The 16,689-nt window shown below is 40.6% G+C and overlaps 1 protein-coding gene and 1 long non-coding RNA gene across 6 annotated transcripts in view; one reads left to right on the top strand and one right to left on the bottom strand.

The window, feature by feature from the left end:
- Positions 1 to 9,041, bottom strand: part of LOC148685026 (uncharacterized) — a 65,798-nt gene extending 56,757 nt beyond the window's left edge. Inside the window, exon 1 of the long non-coding RNA XR_015951000.1 lies at positions 8,925 to 9,041. This is a non-coding gene — a long non-coding RNA (uncharacterized LOC148685026). The remainder of the gene's footprint in view (positions 1 to 8,924) is intronic.
- The window catches only part of ADGRL4 (adhesion G protein-coupled receptor L4), an 89,597-nt gene that overhangs the window by 65,452 nt on the left and 7,456 nt on the right, over positions 1 to 16,689 (top strand). For all 5 annotated transcript variants that reach the window (XM_035122071.3, XM_035122068.3, XM_088673897.1 and 2 more), the window contains 2 exons: positions 363 to 583; positions 2,512 to 2,578. In XM_035122071.3, coding sequence (XP_034977962.1) covers positions 363 to 583; positions 2,512 to 2,578 — 288 coding nt within the window. The remainder of the gene's footprint in view (positions 1 to 362; positions 584 to 2,511; positions 2,579 to 16,689) is intronic.

Below are 16,689 nucleotides of genomic sequence, written 5' to 3' on the forward strand. Positions count from 1 at the left end.
TCTGTGTAAAAAAGGGCTGCTTGTATACATGCCCTTGGGTGGCAGGGGGTATATATAAAGTTGAATACATTCGGCGGAAAATATATATCATCTGCTTCATCAGTTTGTGTATTTCATGTGATTGTAGGCACACAGACAAAAAGAATTGAGCATGAGGTCTGAGTTTTAAAATGAAATGGGCTTGCTGGTTTCCTGTGTACTTACAGAAAAGTAATGACAGGGCCTGGGCTGTTTTCCTATCGAGACAAATTTCCAGTGGAAGAGGTTTTGCTGGCACTATGACAACATTTTTAACCTGCATCGCAAGATATGGAGTCTTTTATGTTATTCACTTACGCTTTTTTTCCTGTTTTCCCTTCTAGCTATTCTGTTCAATCACTGCTGGATTACTCCATTACTTCCTCTTAGCTGCCTTCGCGTGGATGTGTATCGAAGGCATTCACCTGTACCTTATAGTTGTTGGAGTAATCTACAATAAAGGATTCTTACACAAGAATTTCTATATCTTTGGCTACGTGAGCCCAGCAGTGGTGGTTGGCATTTCTGCTGCACTGGGATCCAAATACTACGAAAGAACTGATGTGTAATTCATTGTTTATATATTGACTTTAGTTATAGATAGTTCTGACATGACTTCTTCCTGCATCAGCCCACTGAGATGTGACCGCCTAAGCATGTTTCTGCTAGGAAACTATGTTCACATAACAGTGAGTTGCCTGCACATTCCTGTGTACATTATCTTGGACTGTGACTACCCATCGAAGAAACGGTTGGCCCAGCCAGCTTTGACTATGGTGGTTATTTTTCAGAAAGAGATGTGTGGCCTCTCTGCAACTAAGAAAGGTGTATGCAATCTACTCTCCCCTCAAACAGATTATCACCATCCCTACCATTTTGTCACTGCTATCAATCCAGTCTCTGGATGCTCTGAGGCAGTTCTGACTACTAGATGAAGGAATCTAGCCCCAGACAAATGCACGTTTGTGCATGAAAGCCACACCCAACAGGGTATGAATGCACGGAAACTTGATTGCACACATCTGCTTCTTGGGTTGCAGGGAATACATACTGTGATAAGTATGGAAATTTCCATTAAGTTCTAGACGCAAATGCATATGCCCTGATCCAGATGGGTTTTTATGCTTGTGCTCGCTCAGATGCCCAAGCTGCCATATCTATAAGGAGGTGGGCATATTATGCCTGTACAGAACTGCCCCCTTCCGTGAAATGAATGGTCCTCTTTTCCTTCTGTTGAAACCACAACAAAAAGGTTTCCCAGCATTGATAAAAAGAATCTCGCAACACCAGGAGGTTGGGGTGGTGTGCATCATTATTTTATGATGACTACTATTTTGGGTTTAACATGATACGTTGGGGGCAAAACATATCACACAGGGTCACTAGTCTGGTAATTCAGACAATCAGGCTTGAGGCTTCCCTCAGCAATAGGCTTCCCACAATGAGGAATGCCACATGTCTAGTGGCCATAATGTAAGAACACAAAATGAGCCCAGTAGACTAAAAGCCTATCTAAGCCAGCATTTGGTTCCCTCAGAGGGCAACCCGATACTTATGCGAAGCCCACAAGCAGTGCCGGATTTACATATAAGCTAAACAAGCTATAGCTTAGGGCCCCACTCTCTTGGGGGCCCCCCCAAAAAAATAAAGGAAAAAAACCTGGATGTACATTTCCAAAATATAAGATAAAAAAACAAATCAAACCTATTAGGTCCATAAATTACCATATAGCATATATTCAACACATACACACAAAAAAACCCAGCAACCATTTGTTGTTGACAAAGGATAGCTGGACATATAAAGAGGCCGATTACCTTCAGTAGATCAAGTTCAAGTTCAATTTTTATTACAGCAAAAGCCAGCAATACAGAATATCATAATTCCAAACAAAAGAAAATCAGCAGTAACATCACCAGAAATAGAACTATTACACAAAAGGAATTTGCAATGTGTCATTCAATAGAAGGGATTTGCGTTTCTTAATAGCTAATGTGCGGAATTTGGCCACGTCATATGACACTGGGCTTGAGGAATCTTCCAGAAGGAATTTTCGTAAGATTTCGGGGGGAAATTCCAAATAATATTGTAAGGGTGTAAATTTTGATAAAAGGGGTAAAATAAGTTGAGCTCGTTCTTCACTATAGAATTCACAAAATAAAAGAATGTGAGTGACAGTTTCTACCTTGTTAGACATACAAGGGCAAAGGCGCTCATGAATTGGTACCCGCATAAATTTGCCTTCAGTAGCTTAGGGCCTCATCAAACCTAAATCCGGCCCTGCCCACAAGCAGGGCATGAACTCAATGGCACTCTTCCATTCATGTTCTCCAGCAACTGGTACCCAGAGGCATACTGATTCTGATACTGGAGGTAATATATAGTCATCCCAACTAGCAGTCTTTTCCAGTCTTCAAAAAGACCTGATTCCAAAGACAGGAGTGATTCATCTGTAAGCAAATTTGCAAACATTATGCACTGTTTACTTTTCAGATGTTGGCTCAGCACAAAGAACAACTTTATATGGAGTTTTATAGGACCAGCATGTCTAATCATTCTTGTAAGTATTTTTATTCTTATTATTGGGGTACATAAAATTGATAATAAAGGGTGTATAATAATCACTAACCCATCGCTGTCCCACCTGTGAGTGCTAATTATATGGTAAAATGAACTCTTTTAGCTGTTTTTAAATAGCCACGCTAAAATATGTTTATCTATTACGCGCCCAAGTACTTTGCCTGTCTCACAGACATATGTTTGATTAACTAATATTTCAGTTGAGGGCCTGTTTCTTTCAACCTGGCGGCCTGAGGGAACGGCATTCTCTGTAGCAATTCTGGTATGTAAAATGTAGCATCTTTACATGTCAGTGATATCTCTGCAGAACTCAGCAGGAGGCATACACAGACACTATGCCAGGAGACAGATAATCTGGTATTTCAAATGCTGAGTTACTTAATCTTTTATCTGTGATCGGTCATCTTTGAAGATTAGGCTGTCATCTTTATGATTTTATCATTCGCGTGTACCCTGCCATCATCAAGGCTATTTTAAACAAAATCGCGACATCAGAGACAAGAACCCACTATTTCACATGGGCAGGCAAGTCAAGAATTGATAGCCTCTATTTCTGCTGGGGGGAAAGGAGCCTTTTTAATTCCTACTGGAAATGTTTTCAGGTTTGATCTTTCTGAAACTTTTGGTGTCCCATTACAAACAACAGCAGCAAAAACATGGTGTGTGTTTTTTTAAACAACAACAACACACTTGAGTGCATGAAGATATTTTCAAAGTGCCGCTAAGTTACACATGTTAAAAATGGATTGAGATCAAGTAAGAAATGTTAGAATGCACTGCGATAGAGCAGATGCTATGAGTAGGCAACTAAGCTGTAGCTTCTGGTCCTCATTTATTTGGTAATAAAATGTGATTAAAGTAGCACACAATACTGTAACTATCAATCTATAAAGTAGTTTGATAGATAAACAAACAAACAAACAAACAAATAAAGGGCTGTTTCTAATAGGGATATGCCAGTTTTAGTTTCTCTCAGTTTCTCATTTTTCCAGTCTTAAAAACTTCTCCTTTTAACCTTGGTTTTTGGGCCTTAATTTGAAGAATTTCAGGTATTTGTAGCCTGCTTTAGTGGCGTGGGGTCTGTAAGACCTGTCTTTTATCAGTATCGTTGCATTGTGAGGTTTTAATGGTTATAGCAATTAGCTTTTTACTGGAATATTGTTTTCATAAGATGCTTTGAGCCACTTTTGTGAGGAAAGCAACTAATAAATAATGATAAGCATGATTGCATTTACCCACAATTTGCATTTTTAAAATAAAAAACCCTCATTAAAAATCCGTCAACAATTCAGTGTGAATTCCTCCTAATAAACACAATGTTGTGCAGTTTTTGACTGTCACTGACATTTCCCCAAGCAATTCCCCCTAATATAATGCATACAATATAATATGTCAATTTCACAAATATATGCATGTTGAAGCACATATTTTTCCCAGTATATGCATTTTTGTACATCTGGTTGGATAACTGCACTGCAAAGTTTAGAAAAGTGTGAATTTTAAAAGATATACCGGCATGTGTTTCAGTTTGTGTGTTGGTTCAAGAAGTGTGAATTAAGTAGTTTCTCATGAAAAGGCAAGCAAAATAACCTCCCCCCCTCCAACCCCTTGTATCCAATGGCATCCCTTACACAGACAGAAGGTTGTCTTTGATCCGACAAAGGCTTCCATCAGTGGAAAGGGAAGTTAATTTTTTTACTGATTCCCTCTCCATACTTCAGCTACTCTGTTCCTATGTGTCAACCTTTCAGAGTGGATTGTGGTGGGGTCTTCATCAGGAAAGAAGAATCAAATCCTTATTTCACTAACAGAAGCTTTGGTGAACCAATGTGCTGAACACCATTAGGACCAACCTACTTACAAGCTCTTTCAGATTATAAGGATTTGTGGCCAAAGGATAAACTGATTTTTCCTGATCCAGGGACCCATAAGTACTGCCCCACACATGCCCAGATGCCTGGAGTTCATGCACACATTCCTGAACACATAAGCAATGATGTCAACCTGACTATCAAAACATCTTGAAATATTCACAAGTAAATGTGGCTTAGTACCCAATTGCAAATAAGCATTTCAGGTTGAGGAAGTGAAATACAATCCAAAATATAATGGCAGCTGTCATTCATTGAGAGGCATTGAGTTATGGGTAACCCCTGCTTATAGATTCCATATAGCAACATTACAAATTTTGTTAACATAAATATTTGCAGTGTTCCGTTTCAGTAAGTTGCATTCCATTTTTAGTTTTCTTTATTTTTTGCCTGCATGGAGTGGACAAGCTATTTTGAACAAGATGGCAGGAGTTTTCAGAAATAGGGCACTGTGTTGTTTTATGGAGCAGGAATTAGAAGAACTGAAACCGCCAGAATGAAGCTGTACATGATTGTGGCTTTCAAGCACTAATGGGTAGATGGCAACAATTTCATGGTCTTTTCAAAGCAGGCTTTTCTGGACTTCAGCTCTCAAGTAAAGCACACACAAATATGCCACAGCTTTACTTCTTTCTTAGAAATGTTATACCTTTAGTGAGCAGGAAAACATCTCAGCCAAGATCCAAAGAACTCATTGGGGTGCACCAAAGGGCTTGGACAATAGACATGGCCCTAGTGGGACTTTTCATCTTACCCCATTTAGAGGCTGACCACCTATGCCAAAACCGAACTGTTTTTGCAAAAGGGAAGTGTTGAAAAAACACAAGTCCAAAGTTCTCTTGGGCAGACAGAACTATTCACACAGTCCTGTGGATACAAGGCGTATATTTTCAACAGATCTATTTTGCTATCGCAAAGGCCTGTGTTGGGGGAGTTTAGTGAGTTAGACTATACTGTGATATTATTTGAAGGTTGCATATAACTTATTGAGTGCATGACTGTAGATTGATTTGGGTACTTCAGATACTTCTTTTGAGGCAGATCTGACATGTCTTCATAGAAAAGCCTAGTTCACCTAGGCATTTCTCTAAAAGCACTTGTTCTTCTCTGAGCATATCAACAACACCTTTTTCCCCTCTAACATACGTACTCATTAATACCAATCAGCCATTAGGATTCTGAAGTGCATGCCATTAGCCTCATTGATCATATCAAGCATTTTTTATTGTTATTCTCTGGGTAAGTATACATGAAAAGGACTGGGTCAGACATTTGATAGATTGAACTACAGGGGGAAGGGAGTACTTTAAACCTGCATAAAACAAGCTGCAAGCTAAAGATAATTTCCCCAACTTGTTTCTCTTAACAGCCTTTCCAGCACTGCAACCAATATATCTAAGGTTGTGTTTCAGATTAGATCAATGCACACAAGTCATGTAGGATTGGGGGGGGGGGGGTTGCAATTATCTAATTTTAAAACAGAGTAACAAAGGTGGTGCAAGAGATTGGGAAGTAGAGAAAAGCTGCCAGCATAAGCAGGCAAGAATAATTATGATCCATGGACAAAAAGTGATATAAAATGATAGGGTGAAATCATAATATTTATTTAGGGGTTAAGTCAAACCTTTTCCAGCAACAACAGGGCTTGAGAGACATCACCATTTTCACAGCCAGTGCAGAAAGTGGGAGCAGAGACAAATACACTTGAAGTTAAACAGACCTCAATGCTGGTATGGTGAAGAGGCCTGGATCAGGCCCATAGACATAATGCAACAGCAGCAAAGGGTGCTGATCCTTCTCTGCCCTGCCCCCATTAAAAAATGCCCCATTTGTGGGTTTCTTAAATAACTTCCACTGTGGGGGGGGGAGTGGATTTCATCAGGACCATACATAGGGGAAAGGGTTAAACATGAAACTTTCCCCTGCACACAGTGCTGATGCTGAGTGCCAACTATTTAAACTTTTAAAACTAGACACGTTACTTGCAGTCATGCAATTAATGTCATGTCTGTTTTGACCCCTGAAGCACATGCATGTCTTACTCAAAGGCAAGTCCCATTGAGTTCAGTGGGATTTATGACTGGTACCTGTGTCCAGTTTTTCTACAATATTTTTTTTTAAAAAAAAAAATAGGCATACCCTTGGCACAGAACCCTTAATCTCTTATCCCCTCTTTTCTTTCCCCCTCCCAGTATTTCTTCTTGTTGTTGTTCTTAAATATTTTCCAGCGCTGTGTCAAACTAGAGGAAATAACTAAAGCATTTGGGCAGGTGTATTCATCAGGGAGATGATAATGAGAGAAATCAGACAGCAAGACATACCTTTCATTGTTTGACTGCCAGCTTGTGTGCAATTTCAGGCAATTAATATGGCATACATTTTCGTTTTCCGGCTTAAGCCGTTGCATTGTTATCAGCTTAACTCTCTTCCATCCTGACTGAACAGCACCGAAGTAGCATTTTCACCCATCCGTTAGCCAGAAGACAGAAATCTGTCCTCATTCATGCCAGATTGCACATCAGAATTCCAGCTTGTTAATTCTAACATTGATAATAAGGGTCATTGGGGAGAATGATGCCTATGCAGCTGCTCCTGAACATCAGACATTTTTGAAGGAGCCATATCTAATATGATATTTTTAAATAAAGCAAGTATATAACTAAAAGAACAGCAGGAGACATCTCTCTCCCCACCACCACCATCCCCGTTTTTCTGAGATTTGACATCAGCATATAGATGGTTTCATCAATTATTGAGCGAGAGCCTGAGAAAGTAGAAAAGATACGATTTGGGAGCTTCATTTTTGAAGTTTTGAATGTGAAGCACTCAACAGACTCAGAAGTAGTGTGTCAAAATCTTTGGAATTAGCTTTGCCTTTTCTAGGTTGGCTCTTTTTTTGTAGAAACAGAGAGCCGCAGAAGGTCTAATCCATGAGAAGCTTTGATACCAGACAATTTTCAGTAGTCTTCTATCAGAAGGGGGCGGGTTACAAAGGGGGATTGTCTCCCTTTGAATTTGCTTATATTCAGAATAGTTGCTTTTTGAATTGTTCAGCTACAGAACAGTTTGTAAAGGATTGTTTTGATTGCACTTGCCCCCAAGCAGTTTAACCTTAATTATTTTTATAATGCTCTCCTTCCCCCCACCCCCCACCCCTTCTGCGCTGTTCTTTGTGGCAGTTTCATATTTTTTCATGCAGGTGCAAACGTGTGTTGTTGCACATGGCGGGAAAGTAAGAATGGAGCTGAGTAAAATTGGAATGCTTTTCTCAATTAAGATCTGTATAAATTGTAATAATAATAATAATAACAGTCACAAAACGTATAGGGCATCACAGGGATGCAAAAAAATTATAGCTTGCCTCGGTGACAGGAGCAATTAAGACTTGGCCTAACAATGGGCGTCAAAGTAATTCCTTTGGTCTCAATGGGACATAGCTGCCAAGTTTTCCCTTTTCTCACGAGGAAGCCTATTCAGCATAAGGGAATTTCCCTTTAAAAAAAGGGATAACTTGGCAGCTATGCAATGGGATATTTAAATTCATACATGATCCACTAACATCCTATGTGTATCAGAAGTCATACTGAGTTCAATAGGGCTTACTTCCAGGTAAATGAATATAAAATCGCAGGCTAAATCAAGCAAATGTTGGGCAACATCTAATTGCATGCTGGGGCTCCTGCAAGTCCCCAAACCAGTCATTTGAGATTGCTGCCTACATCTCCAGTTGCAAACATGCCACCCACAGTATCCTTTCTGAAATTGTTGGGACTGCACAAGGAAAAACAGCAGGAACAATAGCACCTTGTAAGAGCAAGCACTCTTCTTACTGTGTGAAGAAGAAGAATTGGGGGGAGGGGACACCCCAATCTATGATGAATTGATTGGATGGGTTCCACTGTGACTATGACTCCAAGTCAACACAGAACTGTTGCATATGCATTAACAGGTTTTTGTGTATTTTAAAACCCTTAGCACTCAATTAAAAATTATGGTTGGTTATGCTAACTCTAGAATTATTTTACATAATATCGAGCACTAATATATGTACTCATAAGACAACGTCAGGGTATTCTCCTCCTCTGAGAAAAGCATTGTGAAGACCTATCGTATCAATGACCAGCATTTTAACTGTACAAACAAGTGAAGGCTTTCTTCTGGGTTAATGGCGCATTATGTGCAAATTAGAACCATGTTATAATTCCCCCCCCCTTCTTTTTCTTTCTTTTTAAAAAGCAGCTTCAGAGCAGGCAATTGAAAATGGAGAAGTTGTGCATTGTGTGGAGATAATTTCCCACCAACTACCCTTCTGCTCCAAGTCCTGCCTTGCATCCTCCAAGCTATGTTTTCCCCTTGCGAGATTTTAAAACGTATATTGTAAAGATGCATTTGAAAATGTGCAGGGAGAAAAAGCCATTGTGTGAGGCAATTTAGGAGGAGGCAAATGAGACTTACCCATTTTGAGAAGAGGCAGCAGGAGATTCTCCAGTTTCTTTCCCATAACCAAACAAAGTGTTTGCCACCAGTTGAAGTACTGTCAGAGTTTCAGCCAGCAGCTTCACGGCACTGAAATGACCCAAAGAATGGCCCAGTAGAATTTACACGCATCGTTCCAAGTGACTTTGCTGGTGGTGTTCTTAGTGAGTCATCTCTGAATTTAAATATCTCATTGTTTTCCCCAACAATGGCCAAGGGAACAACATTACATCATGATATAGAATCATTCTCATTGGGTCTTTTTTAGGACATTACAGCACTACTAATTGCAGTTTCACTGCTGCTTGAAGTGATGGTTAATGGAGAGAAACTGGAAGCCTTTTGTCATTGCTAAAGGAAATAAACTATAAAGTAATGCCATGCACCTGCCTTTCATTGAATGGGCTTCTGTTGGGTTGTTAGTAACTTAAAGCAGAACATGTCATGTTTCCCATCCTGTTCCCAGCCATATTTTAGAAAGCTGCCATTCATTTGTTTCAGTGTAATTATACCCCATCTTAAAGACTATGGGCAGGTAAAAGTAACAACTATTTTCTATCACAAACATTCACAATTATTACACAGGCTGAATGAGAAAACAAGGGAAGGGGATCAAAAACATTAGTACGTAGTCGTATACGCTTCGGCTATCCCAGCCTTAATTTAATGAATGCCAGAGACTGCAGAAGATTAACAGTAACTCTTTTATTGTCTAAAAGTTACTGCACAAGAACCGTAACAAACCCACTAAGGCAGAACTTTGTACTGCTTCCGTCTTAGTTCATATGTAATTTCCCATTCCAATACTATATAGGGCATTGCCTATCTGCTAAAGACAACAATGTCTTTAGCCTAGCACAACAATGCCTACCATATTGGGACAGGGAAGAAATCTAATCTACATTTATAGATGAAGCTAGGGCTTGCCAATCAGAAGGTCTGCAGTTCAAATCCCCATGACAGGGTGAGCTCCCGTTGCTCAGTCCCAGCTCCTGCCAACCTAGCAATTCGAAAGCATGTCAAAGTGGAAGTAGATAAATAGGTACCGCTTCAAGCAGGAAGGTAAGCAGTATTTTCGTGCACTGCTCTGGTTTGCCAGAGGCGGCTTAGTCATGCTGGCCACATGACTTGGAAGCTGTACGCCGGCTCCCTCGGCCAATAACGCGAGATGAGCACCACAACCCCAGAGTCGGTCACGACTGGACCTAATGGTCAGGGGTCCCTTTACCGTTACCTTATTTTTGAAACAATGTGTGAACCAAAACACATTCACATTCACACTTCTCTGAATTTTTCAATACAGTTGTCCGGCAAAATAATGGGTACAAAAAAATGCATATATAAGGATAAAATCTGCCTGGAAAGGCATATGTTTGTGAAAATAACATTCGGAACTGCATTATATAGCGGAATATTGCTTTGCAAAGGTGTGTGTATTAAAAGATGTCTATCAGGAGAAATTCACAGTAAAAATGCTGCCGAATTTTCATGAGAACTTGTTCAAAATATTTGAAACTGATGTGGAAATTGGAATGTTCAACTTAAGAGTGGAAAACGAGAATATGAGAGAAAGCAGAATTGACTGATTCTGCCATCCTTATCTACCAGTCAGCCAAGACAGTGTATTGTGCCTATCCTAACACTATCCTTTCTTCTCCCTCATTCTTTAAACTGCGGTTTCCATCATCAAAATTTGTCTTTCTCTGCTAAATGCCACCCATTACCACAAATTGGATTTAATTAATCCCCTCACAGCAATTTAACATGCTTCATCCTTCTCCTGCCAACACCATCAGATTTCCCATAACCTACTATGAATAGGCAGGAGAAATTATTCTCCTTTGAAGCTGAGGTGACAAAATCTAAGTGAAGCATTCATATGTATGTACACCAAAAATTGCTCTGGAAAACTATTAGATGCCCGTGGCCTTTCTTTGGATAATTCTGCAACAAAGTCTATGGCTAGGCAAATCAAAATTCAGCTCTTCTTCCTGTATGCCAGCATAAGGCAAGAAACACATTCAAAGCCAGCTGTTTAAGCAAACTGCCAACAGAAGATGAAATAACTTGTATTCCTCAGATGTGTGCTCAATATGGAGCTGTCTGGATGTCTTACAACTCTGTCATGGATCCTAATGCAAAATCTAACACGCTAGGATATCATATGGTCTTGTAATTCTCTCTGAAGGAACTTAGAATTACAATGATTCATACTTGCTGTTTTTTTTCCATCTGTAAACAGGCACAATAGTGTTAGTACATTGGCGGGTTTCTTTGTATACTGTAGTGTTCAATAGCTTTTCATTTAAAAGATGTTTTACTTTTTTGTTGTTTACACAGAAAGCTGTGGAATCAGATATTGCTAAGAATATAAATAAGCTATGGGCAGCTATGCCTTGTCAAATACCTTTGGGATCAAGCAGTTTGAAATGGTTCTAGGGACAAATACAAACCCCTATCCCACAGCAGGCTTGGCTGTACCTGGGGACCACAAGAATGATCCAATACCTTTGTACCTGGAAATAATCCAGATTCAAGTTCTCATAACTCGAGAATTTCGATCCAGTCCATTCACTGTTCCTGTAATGCTACCACTTCAACTCTCTCTATGACAGTAGAAAGAAATCATGTTGCGTGCGGAGACCCCAAGATCACCCCCTTGTTGATGAATAAGACACAAGGACATGGATATTAGGTTAATGATATTGGGCAAATTTAAGCCACAACTTCATTGGTTTCAGAATGTGAGCGGGGTTGGCTTAGACATTGGAATTGACCCAACTATATCTGACTCCTGCCCAACAAGCAGGGAGTCCAGTAATGGTCAACCACCAGTAGGGGGAGCCCTGTTGATGCAAACCAACTTTAGCTCCCCCTGGGTTCCCGACGGGGTGGTGGCATGGCCCTAGCCCCACCCCAGGCTTCAGACAAGATCCACATCCCCGGATTCCTTTAACGGAATACCCTTAAGCTTGGAGGGGCAGGCAATGGCCACACCTCCCCTCCCCATCATAAGATCAGCCAATGCCTAATGATCAAGGAAGCAAGCCAAGAGGAAGCTCTCTGGCTCGTGCCTCAGTTTAAATGGGGCCCATCCACGCCCCCCCCCCAGCCAGCAGATTGGCTGGCTGGTGAATGACGTGGCCAGGAACCTCTGGGTGACGTGGTACTTCGTCCCCCGCTCCCAGAGGGGTGGGTGTCCATGTGGTCCACCACAACTCCTCCCCACTGGGAAGTGGAGCAGATTTGTAGGCTACCATATTATGTATGCATTCCCTCAAAAGCCCAGAAGCCTTTTCTTTCTGAATCTCCTTCCAGGAAGCATTCTCACAGCTGGACACTGAAAATGGGTTTCCCTGCTGTTTGAGAGTAGCCCTAATTTAATAAGTGTCCTTGGCTCTCATGGATATCTGTGCAAGACAAGCTTCCCAGCTTGTTAACCCGAAAGGATCATACCACCACAGCAGGCACGTCCAACAGGTAGATTGTGATCTACCAGTAGATCACTGGATGTCTGTAGTAGATCACTGCTAGATCACTGGCACCCCTAAAAAAGCTCACCCAAAATTTTCCTCCTCCCTAAAAAAAGCTGAACTATGACCTGAAGCCCTAAACAAAAATGGGCCTCCCTCCCTCCAAAAAGAAGCTCAACAAGTTTGACCTAAACCCCAAAAAACAGGGCTTCCCTCCCTTAAAAAAAAAACTCAACAGCTTTGACCTGAACCCCCCCCCCAAAGGGGGTAGATCACTCCCAGTTTTTAACTCTGTGGGTAGATCAGAGTCTCTTGGGAGGTGGCCACCCCTGCACCCATTGAGCTACTAAACAATACTCAGCCATACCCCCTCCCCTTAATTCTTTGGCTATGCACACACTCCCATTTAATCTGCATCCAATGTGCTCCCACCACTGGTTTGGGAAGCAGTGTACACATGACATTAGCCACAGTCCACATCTCTTTTGTCATTTCACTGCATTTTGATGTGTTTGCCTCCAAACCAACTTCAATGGGAACTGAGAAAAAGAACAAACTAGTTGCACTTTAAGCTGGTCATGTGTTCACAGCCTTTATCATGACATAGCCCTTCTCTCTTCTTACCTCTCCCCTTCCTGTTTTTTTTTTAAATAATATGATGGATTCATATGACCTCAGTTGGTAGAGCATGAGACTCTACTAATCTCAGGGTCATGGGTTTGATCCCCATGTTGTGCAAAAAGATTCCTGCACTGCAGGCAGTTGGACTAGATGACTCTTCTGGTCCATTCCAGCTCTATGATTCTCTGATTCTGTGACCTTTTTTCCAATATAGTTTTGTTTTGCATTTTTTTCCCATTTTGAAAAATGCAGTGGAGAGTTTTGCACTTGATTTTGACTCACACATATCTGAGCCATCCAACCAGTTATATGTGATGGATTCATTCAATCCTTTCTCCCAACTCAAAGGGGAGGGGGGCTTTGTTTGGGAAGTGCAGTTTGGGGGATGTAGTGGAGAGTTGTGCTACCTAAACATAAAAAATGAGGCTAATTTCATTGTTGCCAATTACTGTTGAGGAAAAAACCTTTTAGTGTTGATTTAAGAATGCAAAAATTGCAGATTTAAGTCTCCTGCATAGCCTATCTTTTTACAGCAGCTCACTTTAGACATCTGTTACCACAGATACTGATGTAAAGAGGTAATGAGAGCTATTATACAGGCCATTGAAATGACAGCAGGGCACATTTGACCATGCTCTTGCACATCTTCCATCCATCATTTAATGTGTTCTTGAGGAATATGCATTGTTTCAATGGGACTTGTGCAGGAGACCTTTCCAGTGAATTATGCCCCATGGGTCACATCTCTGAACCTCCCGCTATTAACATCATCCCATTATTAACAGCATTATTTGGACCCGATATGTCATCTAACCAAATGAAAAAGAAAACAATAAATACTAGTAGCCATTAATGTTAAACAGTCCCAATCATGAACAGCACATCATGAAAGTGAATGATTATGCTAGTAGATCTCTCACAAGCAGAAAATTACACCATTAGGACCAGAGTCCTGTGCATGGTTTTGGGTTGAAAGCTACATTCTTTTGTATATGAGAAGCCATGTATTGTTTATTTAATTGTACAGGAAAGTCCAAGGCTTTTCCTTTGTCAAGCAATAGGAATTATAGTTGGCTCTTGTCCAAAATCATCTTGCTTTTATGCGTGTTCTTGGTGTATTTAGAACGCAGGCGATAGTTTCCAACTTTAATTCTCCCTCTAGTACACTTCAACTTCTCACCCACTTACAGCAGATGGTGTAAGACCACAAAATAAAAACAGGTGGGAAGGGGGACACACCATTCTAAGAATATATTCAAAACTGTTACTTAAACACTTGAGAACTTTCAAAGGACATCTGTAAATTCCATACGAGCTTAGAAACTTTGATAAATAGTGTATCTCAAGCACCAGGACTTTGGTGTGGCACAAAATATGGAGAAAAATGTGAGCATTACAATACTGTCTCCAAATCTATGGAGAGATAGCATCCATTGTTACAGAAATGTATCTTGAGAAAGCACTTAAAATGACATAATCACATTTTCAAAACAGAGGGAAGCAAAGGAAGATGCATGGCAGAAGACAGAAAGAGAGGGATAGGACATGGAAATTAAGGGAGATGGTGATAGGTTAGATCCAATGGTGCCCTTCCATCTGTGGAAGCTCCTACCCATGAGTCGGGAAGCAATTTTCTGGATTTCCATTTCCTCTGGTAACCTCTCACACCACATTTCACACCATGCTGGAGGGATCCTTACACTAAAAAGTAGATGAGAGGATGCATGGTGATGTGGGGTAAAAAGGGAATCAGTAAAATTCACCTCTTCTCTTCCATGAGTGGGAACCTGGAATGACCATTCCATGAGCAGAACTACACTCCAAAACCAACCCATAATGAGGACAGAGACGCATGAAGTTGAAATTAAATTAGGCTGATGCCACTTATATTAGCTATCTAGTTTCCTAAAACTTCATGCATCCTCCAAGTATTACCCTTTTGAGTTCCAACCACATTTTGCCCCACTTTTAATAAGAGTATTCCAAACTCACATTATGCCAGCTAGAGATAAAGTGAATTATTTCCTCTGTTATTCACCAGAATATGTATATTATATAAAAGCCTGCATATAATTATTATAAAGGTCAAATTAATTGTATAATTAACTTCAAGAACTGCTGGTTTCAGAAGTATTATGTATATCAGAATTTTAAATATTGGTGCTAATAGCAGATTCCCTCCAAACAGCATCTTTGGGGGTTGGTGTTAGGAATGCAGTATGCATGGGAAAGGCCTTAGCCCCACTTTTCTATCTCCCACATTCATATTGACCTTCACATCTATTGTACATTGGCAAACATGTATTTAACAAAGTGAATATGTTAAATGTGTTAAATGCATGACATAAACTTCCTGGCCTGGACCTCTCTTCTTCCGTCTCCCTGCCCCCCAAGACTTTCTTCAGGTCTTTTAAGTAGCCCCTGAAAAGATGGACTATCTCAGGTAGTTAATTGTTTCTTCACTAACTACCTAGTAGTTATTACTAAGCTTCAGGATTGCGAAGTTTTAAGTGTGATAATGCATCATAGATGTGTTTTGCCCCCTCTTTGGGCATTATGCCTGAATTGGAAACATCAGTCCATGTTGGGGGTCACTGTTCCAAACATCCTTATGCCTGCCCACTTAGCCCCAAACCTTTCGATGTTGAACATAGAAGGTCTGAAGGAGATTTTATCCACATCCATTTGAAGGTGAGGAGAAATCACCATGCAATCACGAGCTCTGATAAACTAGCCTCCCTGCTCTGTGGATACAACCAAAAAATGCAGGTAGATGCCCTGGATACAACCAAAAAATACAGGTAGATGCCTCCATCAGATCTTCCTTGCTCAACACAGGAAGGTATGGAATAGAGAGATTGTACAGTCTGCACACAGAGAGATGTTGGAGGCAGGGCTGGCACACATGCAAGATTTTCTGTTCAGAAATAAAGAATATGTGTTTCTCAAATAATGCCTTTGCAGGGGTGCATGTGATCAAACTCAGACTGTGGTTAAGACAAATTCTTAATTGTCCACCCCACCAAAATCTCCCATCTTGGCTTCCCATCATGGACCCTACACTGGGCTTCCAATTACTGTTTTAAATATGAGTTGGTTTTTTTCCCTCCTCTTGAAGCATATAGGTGAGGAAACAAGTGGATGTTTCATTAATATTACTCAGTCAGCAGATGCAAATCCATAAGACCCAACTGGCACAATTGCAATCAAGAATTCATAGACAGAATGCAAAAAGCAAGCCAGCTGAAATGTGGCTCATTCATTATATTTTTTTAGAATTTCACAAATCCAAGTGAAAAGGTGAGGGGAAGGGGAAGGACACCAGCAATGGCCCACAACAGGAGGAGTCCTCAGGCATTGCTCCACAGCAGGCTCTCTCTATGTGTCCAACTACCTGCACTTTTGGTCTGGTACAAACCCACTCACTGTGTAAATTGAGGTTTTGTGCTGTTGGGCAAATGAAAAAGCAGGTAGGACTAAACTCAAAGGATGTTTTTCTTGGGAAAGTAGAATCAGGGTGGAGTAGGAAGTCAGGAAGCAGCTAGGCAAGGCTTGGAGATGCATGTGCCTCCAACAGTTCCTGTTTTATGCTAATTATCGTGTTCAAACACAATTTTCTCTTGGGGTTACTTACTTAATGGAAAGATATT

The sequence above is a fragment of the Zootoca vivipara genome, chromosome 7 (genome assembly GCF_965207765.1).
Source record: "Zootoca vivipara chromosome 7, rZooViv2.hap1.1, whole genome shotgun sequence".
Classification (NCBI taxonomy): Eukaryota; Metazoa; Chordata; class Lepidosauria; order Squamata; family Lacertidae; genus Zootoca; species Zootoca vivipara.